Genomic DNA, 23,056 nt, shown 5'->3' on the forward strand with positions numbered 1-23,056 from the left:
GGGTAAGATGAAAGGCAAACCAGAAAGACACCAGAAAGTAACCCGTTGAAATATTTGCAATCGAAAAACGAGTACAAATTTTTGTCCATGGTGGGATTCGAACCCGAAATGAAGGAGAAGACATCAGATCGATCGGAATGGAGAGCTGCCAACCAATCTTAGGATTGAGGAGAAAGAAGAAGGTAGACAGTGGCGGCGGAGGCGGCGGCGGCGAAAGCACGATGAATGTATCAGTTCCCAATGGATGGGAAACTTTCGGGGAATGGAACAGATTCCGATGGCGCGCCATGGTTTAGTACAGGCGCTATTTCAGTTTCCAAAAGGGAAAATATAACTTGTTTCATCTTATTTTTAACCCTTTCAGAGCTGGAGACCCTGGCGCCCAGCGTTAGAATCAAGGATGTCATGCAGAATCTCACAGCTGTGGTCAGATCTATCAATGTTAAGGGATACAAATACAAGAGGACCAAGAGAGGTAAGAAGTTTGGCTACTAGCACTTTTTTTTGTAATTCCATCATATTGGGTAATAGAAAGTCGTGTGATATGTATTCAAAAAGGATAATAGGGTACCTAACCTACCTATATTGATTCTTGGGGGGAAAAAAAGCATGGCATTTTGGCATTACAAACTTAGGACCAAATTTCAAAGGTGAGGTTGAAAGTAAAGTGCTTTGCACATTGCATAATTAAACATAATTTTCAGGCATTCACACAAAATTTTGTACTCATTTAATTGTGTTCTTGGGACACCTAAGGAGACAGCCAGCCGTTTCGAGAACAAACCTTAACGACTAGGGATAATCGCCCCGGGCGGGAATCGAACCCGCAACCTTGTGTTGACAAGGCAGACGCGCTACCCTACAAGCTAACTAGGCAGGCGGTTTTATAATAAATCTCGTTCTTATAATATAAGATTATTATTTTTTTATGGGTATAAAAAAAGAGTATTTCACAGCCGTTTTCATTTCGTAACAATTAAACAACTGCTACATTAGACGCATGTGATCTGCGTCGTAGCATCCCCACCCCGTAGTATGTCCCTCATTTCTATCCTATTCTCTTCCCAGGACTTCTCCATCTCGTCTCTCTTCTGAACCGGTTCCTCAACAAATCCAAACACGAAGAACTGGACAAGAAACGGAAAATACCACCCGCCATCGCTCACTTAAATGATGAACTGCGCAACCTGTCTGCGCATCTGAGAAAGAGCGAAGTCCTGGACAACCGGATCAAAGAGATGCAAGTAGGGAAATCAAAAAGGGTTAAATTGAGGTATAAATTGGGCCTTTTAAGTCTACTCGGTTACTTTTAAATTTTCTTGGTACATTGTTTTCACAGAAACTGTTTTTTAAGGGGATATCATTACTTTTTGAAATGAGTACGGATCAGAAATCATGAGGTAAATGACCAAGAATCGATTCACTTGCGTCCCAAAAGGAACTTTTCTAAAATCTTTTTTACATTACTAGCACCGAGATTTTTCTCGGCTCATTCTTTTCACACAAACTATTTTTTGAAGGGATGTCATAACTTTTTGTTGATCAAGTAACCCTTTTTCTCCTTTCTCCATTTGTTTCTTTTCCTAAATATTATATTCTTATTATTATTTACTGGTTTTTTCACGAGGATTTCATAACTTTTTTCGATCAAGTACCTAGCTGTTTTTTTTTTTTTTTTTTTTTTCTCATTGTTTCTTTTACTAATTAATATTATTTTTTACTTATTTATTTTTCAGAAAATTCTCAAGCAGAAGAATGAAGAGTATCACGACGTGAAGTACTACTACTATCGGAAGCTACTCAACCTGAGAGAGGTCAAAATGGAAAGGTTCAACTGGGAAATGAACCTGACCAACTACCTGAAAGAAACGGTCAGGCGACAGTTCTTAGAGATGGTATATAGTCCCGAGATAGACTTCTACCTGAAAGATGAGTCGAGTATCAATATGAGAGAAAATCTGATTGGTGATATGGTAAGTTGTTCTTTGTTGTTGTTGGTGTTGTTGTTGTTGTTGTTGTAGGGGCTTCAGCGGTAATGAAGAAAAGATAGATATCTTGTTATATCAGCCATACACCGGGGTGATAGTCTCTAGCCATTTTAATTGACCCATCTTGAACCGCAGGCAGCGTATATCGTCAGGACTTGTGCTTCTTTTTAAAACGTCCGACATAACCAACATTAATATCTATTAACACAAGTAGCTGTATTAAGTTTAGATTTGGTATTCTGATCACATTGATAAATTTAATCTAATGAAAATAAGGGCCCGTCCCTCCGGGAATTTTTTAAAAAGACCTTTAATTTGGTATATAGGTCGACTAGGTTTGGATAAGTCCTTCTATGGCGACAGACAGAGTGACAGACGACACCGCAGCGAATACAATAGCCCGTCCACTATACCTTTTTTTTATTACTAGCGTAATATTAAAGGAAGGGCGGGCTAAAAATGAGAAGTTATACATAAAAAAAAATACACTTTCTTTTCACAGATCGAGCATGAAAAATACTACTTGCGACACCTTCGCTACAATCGAACGACGACCATGAACTACGAATGGCAAGAAGCGCTCGCTTTCGACGAAGACTGTAAGAAGTACATCCACGATAATTGGTGGTCTTTTGAGTCGCTCAAACATAAGTACGACAAGAAAAAGAGGAAGAGGAGACGACGAAACGTGGTCAAAGATGTGAGGCGATGAAACATATGAGGAGGAAAAGAAGAAAGAAGAAGAGGATTAGGAAGGAGGAGGAGGAGGAAAAAAAGAAGAAGAAGAAAAAGAAGAAGAGGAGACGACGAAACGTGGTCAAAGATGTGAGGCGATGAAACATATGAGGAGGAAAAGAAGAAAGAAGAAGAGGATTAGGAGGAGTCTGGGGCTCTAAGGATCACATGTTCAAACTCCATGAATGACAACTTTCCATCCCCATCCACATCAGCCTCCTCAATAACCTTTTCGGACACCTGGGTCAGTTCTTGGACCGAGAGCTCAGAACGGGTTAACAACCGAATCCCGATTTCGAGGTCCGACATTCCGATGTATTGATCGTTGTCGAAATCTGGAACAAGGAAACTGACGGGTTAGTGAAAATAGAATAAAAATTACTGACAGACTAAATAAAACACTAGGTACTTATACTCTTTTTTATAAAATTACTTATTTTGGGTACCTACTTCTTTTATGAAATTACTTATTTTGGCCAGTCTTTAAAAAAAATAAAAAAAAAATAAAAAATAAAAAAAAAATACTTTAGATATTATGTGTTTAAAGGGAACCTAAAAGAGATGCAGATTTCTCTCTCTCTGTCTCTCTCTCTCCTCCTCCTCCTCCTCCTTCTTCTTTTTCTTCTTTTTTTTCTCTCTCTCTTCTTCTAAATCAAAGTCTCAGGTATAGTTTTTTTTTTTTAAGATGAGTGTTCCACCGCCGTTTTTATTTCGTAGCAATGGAACAACTGCTACATTAGACGCTTGTGGCCTGTGTCGTAGCATGCCCATCCCGTAGTATGCCTCTCATCAGATGGGCGAGAAGAGACACAATACTTCCCATTTAGGTGCTGGCTCAACACGAGAACACCAGAAAGTAACCCGTTGAAAAATTTGCAATCGAAAAACGAGTACAAATTTTTGTCGTTCAGTTCAATAGTGTCTACTCAGTACTCACCATATATTTTGAAAGCATAGAACACCTTGATATCTCGCGAGGCCTGTTCACTGAATACCGACAGAAGTTCCAGAAACTCCTCGAAGTTCAAGTTGCCCTGACCATCCTCGGAAAACACTTGGCAGATCCTTTGCCCGAACGGGTTTTCCTGGGTAGAAAATAAACCTTTCCATAGGTACATGGTCTAATAATAGAGGTCCGGGAGTGCACTTTCAAATAAATCATTAAAGGGTAGAAACACACTACTATCAAGTCACGTGAGCTCATGCGGGTAGTCGGAAAGATGGCGTGATTTTCACCTAGGTAAGTACTACCTGCCTCGGTGGTGTAGTGGTCAAGGCGCTCGACTGGTAAACAGGAGGGCGTGGGTTCAATCCCAGCCGAGGTATGGAATCCTCAATATAATTTGAGAATTTGACCACAATAATAGTAGTAGCCTACTGCTGGAGTAAAGGGACTTTTCAGTCCTATTTAGTGGTCAAGGCGCTCGCCTGGTAAACAGGAGGGCGTGGGTTCAATCCCAGCCGAGGTATGGAATTTTATCCTCAATCCTAATTTGAGAATTTGACCACAATAATAGTAGTAGCCTACTGCTGGAGTAAAGGGACTTTTCAGTCCTATGCGAGTAATTTGACCACAATAATAGTAGTAGTCTACTGCTGGAGTAAAGGGACTTTTCAGTCCTGTGCGAGCAGTATAAATAGGCACTATTATTATTATTACCCTGAGTTCAGCTATGGTGATCAGCTTGTGGACTGGTACTCGAACGGTTGTGGGTTCGACTCCCGTCATTTGTTTCGGAACGGTACTAGGCGATACCTCCCGAAATCTTTTCTGCGCTCTGAGGAATTTGGAAAAATGAGGTTAGAATGAAATATCAGTAACATAAAAGCAATGGAAAACGTAACAAAACATTGTAGAAAAATGCTTTCATGTCTTAAATTTGATTCATAGGGTAGAGATTATGTAGGTAGGTAGTAGGTACCTATCTAAAAAAAAAAAAAAAAAAATGCCCAACTTTGGTGCTCACTGCAGCATTGTAGGATTTTTCCCAATATCTCAATAATCCCAACATCCAATGTTTACCTACCATGCTGGCACCGGTCGCTATGTGCATTTATATGTCATAGCTACTCATTTTCCTCACGAGGCTGAGTGGGCCCCGCAACAGCCAGTCACGGAATCAATCATTTGCATGATACAAATTTCTTGACCCCGCCGGGAATCGAACCCGGGTCTCCCGTGTGCAAGGCGAGCGCAGTGACCACTACGCCATGGGAGCTGACTTAAGTACCTACTCACCTCAAAATCTCTTTCCTCGTGAAAAATGTACAGTCCTGCCAATTTGACAAAAGAAAAATATTAATTAAGTTTATTTTTTGATGATTTATTTATTTATTACACACATGGCCTTGCTGCTTAGCGTGTAAATAAATAAATAAAATTTATTTATTATTATTATTATTATTTCTAGGTAGGTAGGTATTCAGTTCCAAAAACTTGATCAGTAGACTCGAGAGATAATAATGACCAAGTAATTGTTATGACCGCCTGAAAACTATTGGTAACTATGCAATGTGCTGATCAGATATAATATTTCAAAATGTGCAATCAAATGACGAACTGTAACCTGTAACTTTTATTTTTTTAGTTTTAGTTTAGTTTAGTACCTACGTAGTCTTAACACTGTACCACATACAATTGTATATTTGTACAAATAAAATTGATTGATTTGATTGATTCCTAACTACTGAGATCTTATCATCCCAAAATCGAGTAGTTTTGTTTCATTATTACCTGGTAATCTTCAAGTTGTTCCTCGGTAAAAACAACCAACTTGTTACCCATATTCAAGCAGTTTTATTTTTAAAACTGGAACAAGAGGCCGTCCACGCCAGTAATGGTCAGATTATATAAAAACCAATCTTTATTTATTTATATTTATTAGAAAAGAACGATATTTTACTAAAAGATTCAATTGTAAAGAGCAACAAAAGTTAATCAAATGACTACCGAACTATACAAAATGGTAACACGAAAAGCAACACACATCTACAAAACACAATAAAACAAACATGGACAGTAAAAACTACAATGCAGAGGGAGTGCGTGACAAAATGTACAGGCAGAAAGATAATGAAATAGACCACTGAACAAGGAGGAGGAGGAGAAGGAGAAAGAAGAAGAGATAAAAAAAGAGGAGGAAGAGAAGAAGAAGAAGGAGGAGAAGAAGGAGAAGAAGGGGAAGAAGAAGGAGAAGAAGAAGGAGGAGGAGGAGAAGAAGAAGAAGAAGGAGGAGAAGAAGGGGAAGAAGGAGGAGGAGAAGGAGGAGGAGGAGAAGAAGAAGAAGGAGAAGGAGAAGAAGAGGAAGAAGAAGAAAAAGGAGAAGGAGGAGGAGAAGGAGAAGAAGGAGAAGGAGAAGAAGAGGAAGAAGAAGAAAAAGGAGAAGGAGGAGGAGAAGGAGAAGAAGGAGAAGGAGAAGAAGAGGAAGAAGAAGAAGAAAAAGGAGAAGGAGGAGGAGGAGGAGGAGAAGAAGAAGGAGAAAAAGGAGAAGGAGGAGGAGAAGAAGAAGGAGGAGGAGAAGGAGAAGTGAAAGGAGAAGAAGAGAAAGAAGAAGAAGAAAGAAAAAAAGAAGAAGAGGAAGAAAAAGGAGAAGAAGAAGAAGAGAAAGAAGAAGAAAAAAAAAGAGAGGGGGAAATATGTATATCAACAAGTAGACATAGGTACCTACCTAATGAAAGAAAAAAAAAAAAAAAAAAAAAAAAAAAAAAAAAAAAAGGGGAGGGGGCTGTCCTTCAAGCTCAAGCTAACTTGCTCTCCTTACAAGGCAGACGGGCTGCCCTTCAAGCTCAAGCTAACTTGCTCTCCTTACAAGGCAGACGGGCTGCCCTTCAAGCTCAAGCTAACTTGCTCTCCTTACAAGGCAGACGGGCTGCCCTTCAAGCTCGAGCTAACTTGCTCTCCTTACAAGGCAGACGGGCTGCCCTTCAAACTCAAGCTAACTTGCTCTCCTTACAAGGCAGACGGACTGCCCTTCAAGCTCGAGCTAACTTGCTCTCCTTACAAGGCAGACGGGCTGCCCTTCAAGCTCGAGCTTGAATAAAAAAAAGGAGGAATTTTAATCGTGTTAAGCATAAATGCTTGTCACAAATGTTCTTCCCTGCTTAATGCACTACGCTAAATTTTATGACTTGACTTGGACTCGAACCACCAACCTCCAGATTCGAAGTCCACGGCGCTAACCACTACACCACTGAGGTTGGATTTCAAGCTTGAATAAAATAGGTAGAACTAGCTCTCTTTGATCATTAAGGTCTAATGATAATAATTATCAGATTGAGGACGCAGTATAATTGCACCATGGACCCTGAGGACCTTGGGAAGGAATGTTCAGGAGACCCTGTAAAATTTGGTCTTATCAACTGGTCTCATCTGTGTCTTGTCTAATACTGTGTACAGCCAAAGGTGACAAAGACCCAATTGGTTAAAAAAAAAAAAAAAAAAAAAAAAAAAATAGAGAAAACTGTAACGGAAGTCTTATTGTCTCTAAATCGGTGAGGGAAGGAGAATAGGATAGTTGAAAGCCAGCCGTTCCGAGAACGAACATTCTCTGTTTAGGATTCGCCCCGGTTGAACTTGCGACTTAGCGCTTAAGAGGCAAACGCGCCAACCATCCCAACTAAACTGGCAAAGTAAATAAATTGAGGCCCGAAGAAACTGCCTTCTTTGGTTGGAACATGGACAGTGCCAAAACATGGGTGCACTTTAAAAGGTGAAATTTTTTTGATTGATGAGAGAAAAAGAAAAACTATGCAATTAAAAAAAAAAAAAAAAAAAAAATAAAAGCATTTTAGTAATGTGAGAGAAAAAGAAAAACTATGCAATTAAAAAAAAAAAAAAAAAAACATGAAAGCATTTTAGTAATGTCGCGACTGTCCAAAAGGACGGTTGGTATGGAAAGTCATGTGTAGTAATAAAACAACTTAGGAGTAATAGAAAGTGTCAACGTAAAAAGTTTCCGTTTAACTTTACTTGAAAATGGAAATCGGTCAAGAAATTTTCAAATAAATTAGTGTGTTTACATTGCCAACGAAGAAAAATTCAGAAAAATTGGACAAAGAAATATTCGGAAAATTCGTGTAGTGTTAACAGGCTGTGTCAAAGATAAGTAGGTACCTACCTACATCGTTTCAGTGTCAACACTGTCAACAGTTTAGCAAAACACTTCTTTCCTAAAACGATTCAAGAATACACCTAAAATTCATATTCCAAAAAGTAATCATTCCCCTTCACCTCCCGCGAAATTATTCGAAGATTTCCGAGTTTAGTCGAAGATGCCCGACATGATACGAAGATTGGCGATCCTGCTGTCGATCTTGGCCGAGTTCGGCCGATGTAAACGTACCACAACTACACAGAAGATGGCGCTCCGTCACATGAATGAAAATGTGAACTGGAGTGCCGAGAACATCGAGTTTCAGAAGATTTTCGACAAAATTCGTAAGTGATTGGAAGAAGTGAGTTGTTTATTTATTATTACAGTGGACCGGCGTACCCTTTGCTACCTAAACCTATCTGTGTTCCATATGAAGTTTCCTAGCTAAAGAAACCTATCTAGTTCCAAAGATCATCTCACCAATTTTTATTTATCTAGGTACCTACCTATTTATTTATTTAGTGGTTTGATAGAGAGAACAATGTAGGGATTGTAGGGTTTTATCGTCCTGAGAGTGAGCTCACGTGACGTGATACTAGTGTAGCTGTCCTGAACTAAATTACCAACAGTATTATGGGAAAACTTAAACTAGATAAATCTGCTTGGTTGTTTGGGAACATGTTTAGACTGCTGGGAAAAAGGGACTCCTTAGTCTCATTCGAGCAGGATAAACAAGGTACCTATATTCTATCTTTCTAACTCCCCATGAGCTCACGTGACGTGATAGTAGTCTTTTTTCCCCTTATTTTCAGCCGATGACGTCACGTTTCACCGTGAAATCATTACCGTGTTGCCTACCCTGAAATATCAACGTGGTGTCAACTTGACAGCTTACGAGATCAATATCCGAAAGGAGCAGGCCAAGTTAGATAAGGTGAGTTTCGAACACACGATTAGCCCAGTGGTAACACGCTTGCATGCCACACAGAAGGTCCCGGGTTCGAGTCCAGCCATCGATAAAATTTTCCACTCGTTTTTCGATTGCAAATATTTTAACGGGTTACTTTCTGGTGTTCTCGTGTTGACCCAGCACCTAAATGGGAAGTAAATTGTGTCTCTTATCACCCATCTGATGAGGGACATACTACGGGATGGGCATGCTACGACATAGACCAAACGCGTCTAATGTAGCAGTTGCGTCATTGCTACGAAATAAAAACGGCGGTTAAACACTTTTTTTTAACTTTTTCTGTCGCTTCACAGATCATCAATGAGCGCCAGAAAGACATAGACGCTCGTGAGGCCAAATGGAAGTCAATCCGCGACGAAATAGTGTTTTTCTCCCTTATTTTCAGCCGATGACGTCACGTTTCACCGTGAAATCATTACCGTGTTGCCTACCCTGAAATATCAACGGGGTGTCAACTTGACAGCTTACGAGATCAATATCCGAAAGGAGCAGGCCAAGTTAGATAAGGTGAGTTTCGAACACACGATTAGCCCAGTGGTAACACGCTTGCATGCCACACAGAAGGTCCCGGGTTCGAGTCCAGCCATCGATAAAATTTTCCACTCGTTTTTCGATTGCAAATATTTTAACCGGTTACTTTTTGGTGTTCTCGTGTTGACCCAGCAAATAAATGGGAAGTAAATTGTGTCTCTTATCGCCCATTTGATGAGGGACATACTACGGGATGGGCATGCTACGACATAGACCACACGCGTCTAATGTAGCAGTTGCGTCATTGCTACGAAATAAAAACGGCGGTGAAACACTTTTTTTTAAACTTTTTCTGTCGCTTCACAGATCATCAATGAGCGCCAGAAAGACATAGACGCTCGTGAGGCCAAATGGAAGTCAATCCGCGACGAAATGGCCGCAATCCGCAAGAATATCACTTGGGTGCGCAGAACCATTCAAAATACGAGCGTAAATCAGAGAGCTGTGCGCAGGAAAAAGCAACTTGTGCAGGTAACGCCTTGAATTTGTATGTAGCCCCTTCATTTTTTTTGAAACCCCTTCAATTTTTATGTAGCACCTTCAATTTGTCTCTTTTAAAACCCCTACATTATTTATTGACCGCAAAACGCAAGAATATTACTTGGGTGCGCTAGTTCTGCGAGCGCAAATCAGAGAGCTGTGCGCAGGAAAAAGAAACTTGTTCAGGTAACCCCTTGATTTTTTATAATGCCCCTTCAACGTTACATAAAACACCTTCAATTTTCATTGAAACCCCTTCAATTTGTCTCGTTTAAAACCCCTACATAGTTTATTGACAGCAATACTCAACAATATAACTTGTGAGTAGAAAAGTATTCAAAATAGGAACCTGTATCTTGTAAAGGTAGCAGGTTCATTTTTTGCTGTACTACCTAGTTTCTTCAATTATGTTGAAGCGCCTTCAATTTTTCATTGTATCCCCTTCATTTTGTATTATTAAAAAAAAAGCAAAGGGGTTATTAACCCTTTCGTTCCTCATGTCCCAGGAACTAAGCACTAATTTTAACACATTCAACCCTTTGATTCCTCGTGTCCCAGGAACTCAGCGCTCTCAAGACGCGGTACAACATCACCCCGGAGCCACGGAACACGTTTGATTTCGCCTACAACAAGGCTAGGCTGGGCGTGGTTCGGCTCTTGAAGAGACACACTCGACTTGTCACAAATCGGACGAAGTTTTTCTACGATTCTCTTTGAAACCCCCATTGTTCATTGACCGCAATACGCAACAATATAACTTACCTAATTTTTGTTGTAGCGCCTTCAATTTTCACTATAGCCCCTTCAAAATCTGTTTGCCTTACCAACCCCTGGCTTAATATTTTTACTTCTTCTTCTTCTTCTTCTTCTTCGTCTTCTTCTTCTTCTTCTTCTTCTTCTTCTTCTTCTTCTTCTTCTTCTTCTTCTTCTTCTTCAGAGACACACTCGGCTCGTTATGAATCGTACCAAGTTTTTATCTACGATTCTCTTTGAAACCCCCATTGTTTATTGACCGCAATACGCAACAATATAACTTACCTAATTTTTGTTGTAGCGCCTTCAATTTTCACTTCAAAATCTGTTTGCCTTACCAACCCCTGGCTTAATATTTTTACTTCTTCTTCTTCTTCTTTGTCTCCATCTTCGTCTTCTTCTTTTTCTCCTTCTTCTCCTTTTCTTCTTCTTCTTCTTCTTCTTCTTCTTCTTCTTCTTCTTCTTCTTTTTCTTCTTCTTCTCTAATTCCACTGTTTAGCCTACTTCCTAACATTCCTTCAATGGTTTAACACTCTTTTTCCCTTCACTTTTTTAAACTCTTTAGTTTTTCAAGTCTTTTACCATTAACCCTTTGATTTCTCGTGTCCCAGGAACTAAGCAATTATTTTAACACATTCAACCCTTTGATTCCTCGTGTCCCAGGAACTAAGCACTAATTTTAACACATTCAACCCTTTGATTCCTCGTGTCCCAGGAACTCAGCGCTCTCAAGACGCGGTACAACATCACCCCGGAGCCACGAGACACGTTTGATTTCGCCTACAACAAGGCTAGGCTAGGCGTAGTCCGGCTCTTGAAGAGACACACTCGGCTCGTTATGAATCGAACCAAGTTTTTCTACGATTTCATTTTGAGGAAGAATGAGTTGAGTGACGAGTTGTATGATTTGAGAGAGAATATGACTCAGTTGGACATGTTGATCAATGAGAAGATAGGTAAGATGAAAGGCAAACCAGAAAGTAACCCGTAAGACACCAGAAAGTAACCCGTTGAAATATTTGCAATTGAAAAACGAGTACAATTTTTTGTCGATGGTGGGATTCGAACCCAGGACCTTCTGCATGGCAAGCAAGCGCGTTACCACTGGACCAACCGGAGGAGGAGAAAAAGAAGAAGAGGAGGAGATGACGATGTGAGACGGACCACTTGAAACCTTCTCGCGGACCACTGGTGGTCTGCTGCAGACCACAGTTTGGGAATCCCTGCTATAGATGAAGGAAAATAATTATTTTCTTCCCAACTGAAGATGTCCATAGAGAATACAGGGAACTGCAAGAATGTCTAATCCAGAGGTTCTCAAACTGAGAAGGGGGGGCGTGGAGACAAATCAGGGGGGGCGCGAGCTTTTCCTATAAAAAAATCAAATTTATACCAAAATTACCTACCAGGTACTTAGTCTCCAACTCTAGTATCTTGAGATACGTCCAGCGTAATCATATGTATATCAAACGCCTAGAAAAATATTCTGATTATGCTTGAGCCACTGAGGTTGGTTCGTTTAGTTATTTCATAAAACCTATAAATAGGTAACCTACTTACTTGAATAATGATAAAAAAAAAAAAATCTCAAAGATTCAAATTCTCGTTTTGTTATTCCATAAATCCCATAGGTAAAAATAATATACCGAGGGGTTGGGTAAGGTAGGGGGGGGGGCGTGAAAAAATGAGAATAAGTCCAAAGGGGGCGCCATGCAAAAAAGTTTGAGAACCACTGGTCTAATCTTTCTAAAACTGAGGAGGAGGACAGGATAGGAGAAAGCCAGCCGTTCCGGGAACGAACCTTATCTGTTTGAGATTTGTACGTGCCGGTCGGGAATCGAACCCGCGACCTAGCCGTTAGACTTAGAAGGTTGGCAAAACTTCAAGATATTTTGTTTACAGACAGACACACAGACGGACCAATGGCTAAAACTTTGGATTTAGGCTCTAGGAACCTCAAAACGTGTTTTGGCACTAAAATCTGACCAAAATTTGACCCGATTACATTACTTTCCTTCCTATAGGATAAGGAAAGTTAAAATTAATAAAAGGTATATCTACCATCTACCTATCTTATTTGTTTATTTTATTTCTTAAGATTCTTGTTTTTGACATTTTGACATTATTATCTAGTGCTACCTAGATCCTAGCTGACAACTTTTAGGCAACTCTATAATTAATTTAATGACTAGGATTCTACTTTTTGGACATTAATTTGTACCTCGCCAACAACTTTAGGTCAACTGTAGAGAGAATAGGCCGCTTTATCAGATTCTAGGCTTCATTTTATACATATTTCTTCATTTTATACATATTTCTAGGATTCCATCTGTATGACACTAACACATTCTTGTCGACAATTTTTGGGCAACTCTGGAGTGGTCTTTGGCAGACCAGAGTCACCTGAGAGCAGCCTAAGACGCGTTTCGTTCTTATTTGAACTCATCAGTAATTAGACATAGCTCTCAGGTGCTGGCCAAGAATTTGGAAGTGTTATTTATATTTATACTTCAGAGATGGAAATCGTGGAGAAACGAGAACCTGCGTTTCTACGTAAGATTTTATTTGTGTTGAGTGTTGTTGTGAGCGCCACAATTTCATTACTGAAAGTCCAGAAATTCTAGTAATTTCGGTCCATTAGGTCCTCTAGGACACACTCTGTGAGGTCCACTAGGTCTAATAGGTGTGACTGTTTTTGATGACACGGGAGATATACTAAGAAGATATAGCGGTCTGTCCTAGACTCTGGTCGGCCAAAAGTTGTCGGCAAGAATAAGTTCATCATCAAATCTTAAGTCGTTCCAGAAATGGGTCGACTGTGAACAAAGCCTCTCCACCATGTTCTATCTTTAAAATTTTCTTCGTTTTTTACAGTTGTTGGATCTGAGTCCCAGTCCCATTACAAGAGACACTTTGCATACATTGGGAAAAAGCTGTTTAATGAATTACCTCTTGAGATGAAAAATGAAAATAATACATTGAGATTGAAGCATTTAATTAAAATGTGGATAAAAGATAAGCGACATCAAAATTTTGTTGATAACAATATCTGATAATGATAATCTTCAAAAAGTATGATAAGAACTTTAACTAAAGATAGAATAACATCTAATAATTGCCTACTAATATTATTATCCCCTAAATAACCTGAAAAATTGGCTTAATTAATAAATATAATAACAAAAAAATAAATAAACCTTCCAATCCACTAATTACTACAAGTTCTAATAATAGTAATAATTAAACCTACCTTTAAAAACATGAGATGCAACACATCCCCAATATGGGACACAGCATCTCATTAACTCATTCTTTTTTATTTTTTGCCATCTTTTCCCTCTCTATTTTCCCCTATTCTTTCTTCGGTTCCATATTTTTTTTCTTCTTCTTTATTGTTATTTCTTTTAATTTATTATGTTATGGCTGTCCATGAATCTAAAATATATACAGCCCCTTGTGTAACTGACTGACTCACGTATACAAATTCTAACCCACTTCTAGATGAGCTAGGAAGATGTGATTTTCACCATTGGATTCCTTATTTTAAATATACTTAAGTATTTTGTTGAAAAAAAAAAATCTTCGTAATGACATCGTCAGTGGACTTATCACTCTTACGTATAAGTTCAGACCAGGTTGATTTGCATAAGTAATTTTACAACGGGGTAAAAGTAAGTGTTATTTGTTCATGCCCATAAAATCTTATGTGTTTATCTGATCGGCCTCGGCCGCTGGCACAGCTAGCTACGTTATATTTATAAAGAAGAAATGGATTGTTTATTACCACGGATCCAAATCAGGGACAAGACCAAGACCCAAGGACTGAGACCAAAGACCAAAAGACGAAGGACCGAGATCCAAAGGAGCAATGACCCAGATAAGTTCTAAAGATGGATCCAAAACCAAAGGATTCATCTTTACCTGTTTACCAAATACCAAATACATCACCTTTACCAAATACATGAGACCTTGTTTAGACTGCGGGAGTAAAGGGACTTTTCAGTCTCATTCTGGCAGTATAAGCAGGGTATATTCTATTATAAAAATGTTCTCATTTTGTGTAGAATAAAGGTACGCAATTTCATTCTTCTCTAGGTTAGTGTAGAAAAACCTCTGTCCTTGAGCGTCTCTTAGTTTGGTACCGAGGTTTTCCACATGCTGGCAGAGAATGGTGTATTGTGCTTCCATGAAATATATGATGTTGGGGATAATAGTACATATAACTGTGACAAGAGGGATGAAAATCAATGTAAGATAAAGCATGCAGACCACGATAGCCTCATAGTACCATGATTCTGTCTCGTCAATGAAAGGTATCTTGACATTTGTCATTAAAATCCGCTCTGGATGTTTGGTTTTGTAGATATTGGCTTGAATTTCAAGCTCTTCTGAAGTGAGAGGAATGATTGTTTGCAAAACGGTTCCGGACATTGTCAGTGTTATACACAGAGCAATCAATACTATCGTCTTCTTGCTTTTAGCTCGACCTTTCTCAATGACTTCACTATTGAAGGTGCAGAAGGAATTCTCCATAAGATTGCCCAATTCTATTATCCTTTTATATTGCTGATTGAAACTAAGGACTTGACCTACGATTGCAGTTGTTGCTACATCTTCAAATAATGCCTGAAAGAACTCTGGCAGATATCGGGACGCTCTGGTGAATGTACTCCAGACATGACACACCGTATAGGTTGTTATCATTGAATAGACACATGTCATGTAGACATATTGGAACTTGCTGGACCGGCTGAAGTTAGCCGCACCAACTTTTTCTAAAAACTCACAATACAACCGCAGGGAACTCATTGTTTCAAGAATATTTGTTGAGATTTTCAAGTTTTTTTTTTCAAGAAAATATCCAAAACTTTTCAAAGGCGTAACGAATTCGGAACATTGACTAAAAAGCCAAACTTTTCTTGTTGGGAAAATACGAGCTATTAAATTATAAAGTAAACTAGCTTGGATTTAATAATTTAAAAGTTAGAACTTTCAAGGGTGTACACAACACTTGGTAAAACAAATTAAAACCAATAGGGGAAAATGAGATGTTTGCAAACTATTAGCCTACGCTGATGATATAGCTACGTTGGGAAATAACATCACAGAAATCGAAGAAAGCCTGAACAGATTAGAAGAAAGAGCTTTGAAAGTAGGATTGAAGATGAACATAGACAAAACCAAATTCATGTTGGTCTCGAAAACCAAAAACCCCACCAATCCCACCGCTATAAGGCCGGCCATTCACGATCGGTTCTAACTGACAGTTTGAACTGTCAGTCTGAACTGTCATTTTAGACTGAAAACGGAAGTCCACACTCACACTCAGTTCAAAACCATCAGTCCATCAGTACTCATGATGGATTCCGGTGACGACATCGCTGTTCTGGGATTACTTTTTGTAACGATTAAAGAAAGTAAAAAAAGAAAGCCTAAGAGGCAGTGGTGCAAGAAGTGGTTTCAGAGACGTAATCAATATTCTGATGTTAGTTCATTAAAAGAATTATCATCTGAGGAGCCACTTGATTTCCTGAATTATTTGCAAATGTCGCAAACGGTGTATGAAAAACTACTTTTGCTAGTCTCTCCACTAATAAAGAAACAAGAAACAGTAATGCGGCCAAGCAATAACTCCACATGAAAGATTGGCTGCTACTTTTTTTTTAAGAGGTTTGACAAAGGGAACTGTAACTGCTATGGTCTTATCGTCCCGAAATCGAAGAGAGAAGGAAGACAGGATAAAGAGGTTTGACAAAGGGAACTGTAACTGCTATGGTCTTATCGTCCCGAAATCGAAGAGAGAAGGAAGACAGGATAGAATAAAGCCAGCCGTTCCGAGAACGAACATTATCCCAGCAGGATAAAATCCGCCCCGGGCGGGAATCGAACCCGCGGCCTAGCGCTTACAAGCTTTTTCTTTTAATATCCTCGTTCTCTCTGCGATGTTGGGACGTTAAGGCCTCAGTTATCACAGTTCCCTCTATCAAACCTCTTAAAGCTTCCGAATTTATAGTGTTCAAACGGTCGCGTCGGAGAGACCTGTGCCCTAAATCACCAAAGTATGGAAAAGTATCTTACAAGTGTAATAGCCAATGGAAAAGCAGAATTTTGAATTTGGACGAAGCTACGTTAAAGAACAAAATGTTAAACTGAGAACTGTGGACTTCAGAGCGCCATTCACGTAACTTTTCAACTGTCAATTCAAGTATCATCAGTTTAAAATATAAAATTTTAATAATCCTCAGTTTAGACCATCAGTCCAATCGAACTGTCACTTCACCGCCAATCACGATCAGTTCTTGACAGTTTGAACTGTCAGTTAGAACTGGCCGGCCTTTCCCGGAGGGACGGGCCCAGCTTGTTTTCTTCTTCTGCGCTGGTTAGAACACTCTAACTGACAGTTTGAACTGTCAGTTAGAACTGGCCGGCCTTTCCCGGAGGGACGGGCCCAGCTTGTTTTCTTCTTCTGCGCTGGTTAGAACACTCATGACGGTTCGGGAGGCATAGGAGGGAGAGCGTCAGTGTCATTGACACGAATATCAAATAACGCCTCCCTCTGATCCTCCCCATCATTTCATTATTTATTTCATAAATATATTATCACATAGAACATTTACCCAATTTTCAGTATAAACTATATGTAAATATGGATTAATGTAATTCCCGTGTAAATATGTACATTTACATATTGAAAGAGAAAATAATGTACCTAAAAACCTATAACCTATACGTCATTAAAAAAAAATTCTAACGCATCACCGTTAGTAGAGCTAAATCCCCGGTGTGGTTCGGTATTTCGTATAAAAGTTGAAGTTATGGGTACCTATCTAGTCAGACCAATGTCTAGTCAGACCAATATCTAGTCAGACCAATATCTAGTCAGACCAATGTCTAGTCAGACCAATGTCTAGTCAGACCATGGTCAGTTAAACCGTTCGGCGACAAGCTACCCGTCTCCTCACATCAAGACAGACCTAGGTTCGTCAGACAGTCCGAGCGTGAGTGTCCAATGTATCCATGCCAACCGTACGTTATTTCCCGGAACAATCCGTATTTTTGTCAAAAATCAAATGTTCCGCCGGAACACACCTTTGTTCCGGTTTTTTCCAAGTCTATTGAAAATACGGCAACTGACTAATAAACAGAAAAAATTACAAAAAAAAAAGTTTAAAAAGATAGGTAGGTACGTACGAAAAACACAAAAACCCGCGAGTCAAGTAGGTAGTACGTACTAGTACGAATGTATAACGTACTGCGTACAGGTGCATGCAGCATGATTCATAAATCTGGATCTCTAGGCCTAGCTCGCTCTGGGGGGGTGCATGCCTTTGTTCCGGGTAAAAATCGGGAAATCCGTAGTTTTTCACCATTTTGCTAGTTTGTACCGTATATGCCGAAAAAAAAGTTGGCAACCCTAGTCCAATGTATTATCCACTCACCTCAGAGCAGTTGTTCAAGAAGAAAAACTGGAGAACTATTGTCAGAAATTCGAGCGAAAACTTATAGATCCTCACTTGAGACAAAGTGTTATATCGTGTCAGTTGAAAGAGACACATACTGAGACAAATATAACTATTGTGAGAAATTCGAGCGAAAACTTATAGATCCTCACTTGAGACAAAGTGTTATATCGTGTCAGTTGAAAGAGACACATACTGAGACAAATATTATTGCAGATTACGAGGGGTAATACGATAGGGGAGAACAGGGTTTCCATCTGGAAACATAAAATCACAACATAATAGATGAGAATTTTTTGTTTGATACCAGTGGCGTAGCGTCCATGTAGGGCGTGTATGGCGGCCATACACTCAAAAATTCCACTCAAATACCCTTAAATATTGACTTTAAAAAATTATTATTGTATTCTTATTAGATAGATATTGTGATAGAAATTAGTGTCCGCCCTACACTTGGAGTTAGACCACGCTACGCCACTGTAAGAGAGGTAATATTGTCTTCTACGTACACATCTAATTAGTTTTCTTCTAGCTTGAACACATTTTGTACCATGGTCAAATGTTTGGAGCAAGGTCGGGGTACCTAAAAAAAAAAAAAACAAAATGGCGGATATCTCCGTTATTCTGGAGATTTCGAAAAACTGGTCGGGGAACTTTTTGTAGCCCTTGACCTGTAGTATTCGCCATTTCGGGTGGACATTCTAACGCATCACCGTTAGTAGAGCTAAATCCCCGGTGTGGTTCGGTATTTCGTATAAAAGTTGAAGTTATGGGTACCTACCTACATATGATGTGATTTTTGGTAATTTTGCAACGGGGCAAAAGTAAGTTAGTGTTATTTGTTCATGCCCATAAATTCATATGTACCTATTTATCTGATCGGCCTCCGGCCGCTGGCAAAGCTAGCTGTGTACTTATACTTGTAAATAATAAATATATTGCGGCCTTTGACCGCTGTTTTTGGTAATAGATCTGGGGTTAATCATAAATGCGGTCTAAAGGTGGCGTTCCGATCCTAGCTGCCGGGCAGCGCGACCCGGCAGCGCGACCGCGGCCTACTGCTTCCTTTCCTTTTTTTCTAACAGGTTTGATAAACTGATCTGTAACAGCTAAGGTCTTTTCACCCCCAAAGCGAAAGCCAACCGTTCCGAGAACGAACCTTATCTGTTTAGGATAAGGTCCGCCCCGGGCGGTAATCGAACCCGCGACCTAGCGCTTATAAGAAAGGCCTTCCGAGCGGATTCGATTAAACATATAAGTCAGCTCCCATGGCGTAGTGGTCACTGCACTCGCCTTGCACGCGGGAGACCCGGGTTCAATTCCCGACGGGGTCAAAAAATTGTTACATGCAAATGATTGATTCCGTGACTGGCTGTTGCGGGGCCCACTCAGCCTCGTGAGGAAAATGAGTGGCTATGACATGTAAATGCGCATAGCGACCGGTGCCAGCATGGTAGGTAAACATTGGATGATAGGATTATTGAGATATTGGGAAAAAATCCTACAATGCTGCAGTGAGCACCAAAGTTGTGACATAATAACACAAAAAAAATTGCATTTACATTTACATTAAACACATAAGGTTCGTCACTTCAATGTCGGGACGATAAGACCTCCATTGTTACAGTTCCCTGTATCAAACCTTTAAAAAAATTTCTTTGGTACCTATATTGTCTTCCTCCTTGATTCTTTTGGAGGAGCTCCTCCGCCGAACCACGACGGAATTCGTCACACCCTGTATACGGCCAGTTAAATCGTCTCATTTACGAGAACCATTTCTTTCTCAGTTAGAGTAAAATACCATACTAGCTAACCAAGTAACCTCTTAGGCCAGCCACTCACTACCAGACAAACCTGAGAGGTACAGCTGATCAAGTCTATGAGTGCCCTAAATCACCAAAGTATGGAAAAGTATCTTACAAGTGTAATAGCCAATGGAAAAGCAGAATTTTGAATTTGGACGAATCATATCGAAATATGGAATTGTAAATACTTTTCCATACTTTGGTGATTTAGGGCACTGATGGTGAGTTGCTGGTCTTACCTATCTGCACCAAAAGGCCTGGTACATTGTAAATACTTTTCCATACTTTGGTGATATAGGGCACTGATGGTGAGTTGCTGGTCTTACCTATCTGCACCAAAAGGCCTGGTACAAACCAGCCACATTGTCAGAAACATTGTTCGAGGAAATGTTTTTGCAATAGTCCTGTAGCATTTTCATCAGAAGTTCTCTGAACAAGAAATGTTTTCGCAACAATCCATCAGAAACATTGTTTCTCAACATCAATTGCATCAATCCTGCAACTTTTACCAGACTTATTTCTGAAACATATTACTTTTAAGTTGGATTTCACCAATATTTTTTCAGCCCCTAGAATGGTAACAGGCTGTTGCTTTTTTTTCTATGTTTACATTTTAAGTACCTACCTAGTTTTTTTTTTTTTTTTTTTTTTTTAAATTTTTTCCCTCGCTACCGCATTCGCATTACAATAAAGCACACTCTTTTACATCCATGCCTATCCAAAAACAGAAAAGTCTGGTTAGAAAACTACCGCCCTGGCCGATATTCGAACCCAGCACCTCCAGGTTGAGAGTCAGTGCTCTTGACCACTCAGCCACAGAGGTAGGCCATTCTGGTGTGTACCAGGCCTAAAGAACTAGAAGACTGTCTTGAGATAGAGACCAACTGATCCTAAACCAACTGGTATCCTGAGGATTGTAGATTCCAGTATTTCAGTCTAGTTACCGGTTATCATTTCAGGCTGACAAGTGGAACCCGAACCGCGGGTTTGAATCTCGGACGTGAATTGGGTTTTTTTTTTTTTCGCGTAAAAAGATCGCGTTTTTTTTACTGCAAAAGGTTTGTTTGTTTGTTTGTTTTTTTAAGGGATTTGAAGTGTTTTTTTTTTTTTTTTTTTTTTTTTTTTTTTTTTTTTTTTTTTTTTACCTTTTGTGGTAGAATTTTATAAAAAGTGCTCTTCCCGTTTAATTCCCAGCGGGGTCTAAAAATTCGATCACAACAATTCGAATGCTCTCGGCCTTGAAAGGACAAATGAGAGTGAGAGAGAGAGAGAAGGAGAAAGGGGAGTGAGAGAGAAAGGTTATATATAAAATACCTAATTGTTATTATTATTACTTTTCTATAATGATGTTAAAAGTAGGATAAAATGAACGGATAAATGAGTATAAAAAACACTTTGTGTTGAGAAAAAAAAGCGCCAAGTCAAATAAACCTCTAGTAAGCTGTTTAAGGGGACTACACGTTTCCACTATTTTCAAAAAAACAAAGAAAAGGCAAGAGAGAAAAAAAATGAACTCCCCACTAATTTTAAAGAAAAAGCACGATAGATAAGTGATATGTCCACTAATTTTAGTAAAAAAAAAAATGTCATCTCCACTAATTTTAAAGAAAAAGCACGATAGATAAGTGATATCTCCACTAATTTTAGTAAAAAAAATGTCATCTCCACTAATTTTAAAGAAAAAGCACGATAGATAAGTGATAGGTATCTCCACTAATTTTAGTAAAAAAAAAAAAAAAATGTCATCTCCACTAATTTGAAATGATTTTGTTTTCTTTCTGGCAGTGTGCAGCACAACTTAATAACTGAGAGATCCAAGTCACAGAGACTGTAAGTCAGGGTTGTCCAACTTTAGGGCACCCGAGGGCCGCAAGAGACCAAGGTAGAGAGTTGGCGGGCCGCAAAAACTCAACTCACGGGGGAAGGGGGGGGTGGCCTGGTGTAATGTAATTATAATATAATTTTATTTTAGTATGAAAACTTACCACATGATGACATTAGTGCGATTTCTGTGGACACTCTGCAGCTGACACAAGTGCGTGAATATCGACATTATACAGGGTGTCCCGCGAACGACTGTACAACGCTTGAGGGTTGATGCAGGACCTAAAGGGCTACCAGAAAAAGCTATCTGGACAGATCCGATTTTCAACAGGGGCGGAGTTATGAAGGGTTTTCTGTTTTTCAACATTTTTCATACCTTGTCCTCTTAAAACGCCTTTATCTCTTGAACCAATAAAGATAATAAAAAATTGATTGCACCATTGAAAAGAACACAAAATTTACTAAAAGTTAAGATTCCCTGTTTTGGTAAAACCCTCCCTCAAACACAACCAGAGGCTTGAGAAAAAGATTTTTTTGTATCTCTTTAAAAACTACCATTTTTTCAATTCGATTTTTCTTCAAGTTTCCACTGAAACCCATTGAATTTCTCCTGATAGAAAAGTACCCCTTTTTGCCCTCTTTAATTTCATTATCTTGAATTTTCTGTGAAACCATTATTCACGGAGATATTAACGATACAAAGGGAGAATCCGTCAATTTCCTACGTTACTATGAATCCCTGTCCACCTGTTTCTTTCTATCGCCGCGCCGAATTTTCCTCCAAAAATAACACGAACAACAAAACAAACAACAACAACACACCAACAACAAAACAAAACAAAACAACAACAACAACAGCAACAACGACAACAACACCACCAAGAACTACATTACCACCACCAACCAAGGCCGTAGCCAATTGATATTTTTTTCTTGAAAAATTTGATACTATTTGTGAAATTTCGTGATTTTTACTTCCCATTTTGCCTCAGTGTGGTTTTTCTTCAAGGACGTTTTTTTTTCTTCCCAAGGACTTCTGTTATCTTTTTCTTTCACATGAGTTTTTTGTTGACCCGTTTATAAGGATTTTAACCTTATTACCTACCTTAATGAGCAATCGAGTGCCCTTTTTGGTCTAAAAATGCCCTTTTTTACTACCTTTTCTTCAAATCATTGTGTGATTTTTTTTTTTTTACTTTCTTTTATCTTAATTCGTGTATTATTTTTTCTTCTTTTTTTCAGTCCTTCACTATTTTTTTCTTCTTGTTTTTCCTTCTTTTTTTTTTCTGTCCTTTGCTCTCTTTCTTTATTTCTTTTTAGTTTCCATTTTCAAACGAAATGGCCATCGAAAAAAAGGTGATACAAAATCATGAATTCAAAACAAAAATTTAATAAAATAATATGTATTTCTGTTCCC

The 23,056-nt window shown here is 39.1% G+C and overlaps 3 protein-coding genes across 3 annotated transcripts in view; 2 read left to right on the forward strand and 1 right to left on the reverse strand.

Moving 5' to 3' along the window:
- Positions 1–11,837, forward strand: part of LOC103508705 — a 45,153-nt gene extending 33,316 nt beyond the window's left edge. The window contains exons 9-13 of the mRNA XM_017443874.2: positions 365–475; positions 1,069–1,244; positions 1,737–1,973; positions 2,491–2,742; positions 11,666–11,837. Of these exons, the coding sequence (XP_017299363.1) occupies positions 365–475; positions 1,069–1,244; positions 1,737–1,973; positions 2,491–2,700 (734 nt within the window). The 3' untranslated portion in view covers positions 2,701–2,742; positions 11,666–11,837. The remainder of the gene's footprint in view (positions 1–364; positions 476–1,068; positions 1,245–1,736; positions 1,974–2,490; positions 2,743–11,665) is intronic.
- Positions 2,862–5,712, reverse strand: LOC103508706 (calcium and integrin-binding family member 2). The gene is made up of 5 exons (XM_008473277.3): positions 5,458–5,712; positions 4,963–4,997; positions 4,384–4,501; positions 3,661–3,808; positions 2,862–3,058 (listed from the first exon to the last, which is right to left on the reverse strand). Exons 1-5 carry the CDS (start codon positions 5,506–5,508, stop codon positions 2,862–2,864), a joined length of 549 nt encoding a protein of 182 aa, XP_008471499.1. The 5' UTR covers positions 5,509–5,712.
- On the forward strand, positions 7,572–11,541 carry LOC103508707. The gene is made up of 4 exons (XM_026823226.1): positions 7,572–8,160; positions 9,172–9,293; positions 9,624–9,788; positions 11,266–11,541. The coding sequence occupies exons 1-4, from the start codon at positions 7,995–7,997 to the stop codon at positions 11,539–11,541; spliced, it is 729 nt and encodes a 242-aa protein (XP_026679027.1). The 5' UTR covers positions 7,572–7,994.
- Positions 11,838–23,056: the final 11,219 nt, after the last annotated feature.

Source organism: Diaphorina citri, unplaced genomic scaffold (genome assembly GCF_000475195.1).
Source record: "Diaphorina citri unplaced genomic scaffold, Diaci psyllid genome assembly version 1.1 scaffold425, whole genome shotgun sequence".
Classification (NCBI taxonomy): domain Eukaryota; kingdom Metazoa; phylum Arthropoda; class Insecta; order Hemiptera; family Psyllidae; genus Diaphorina; species Diaphorina citri.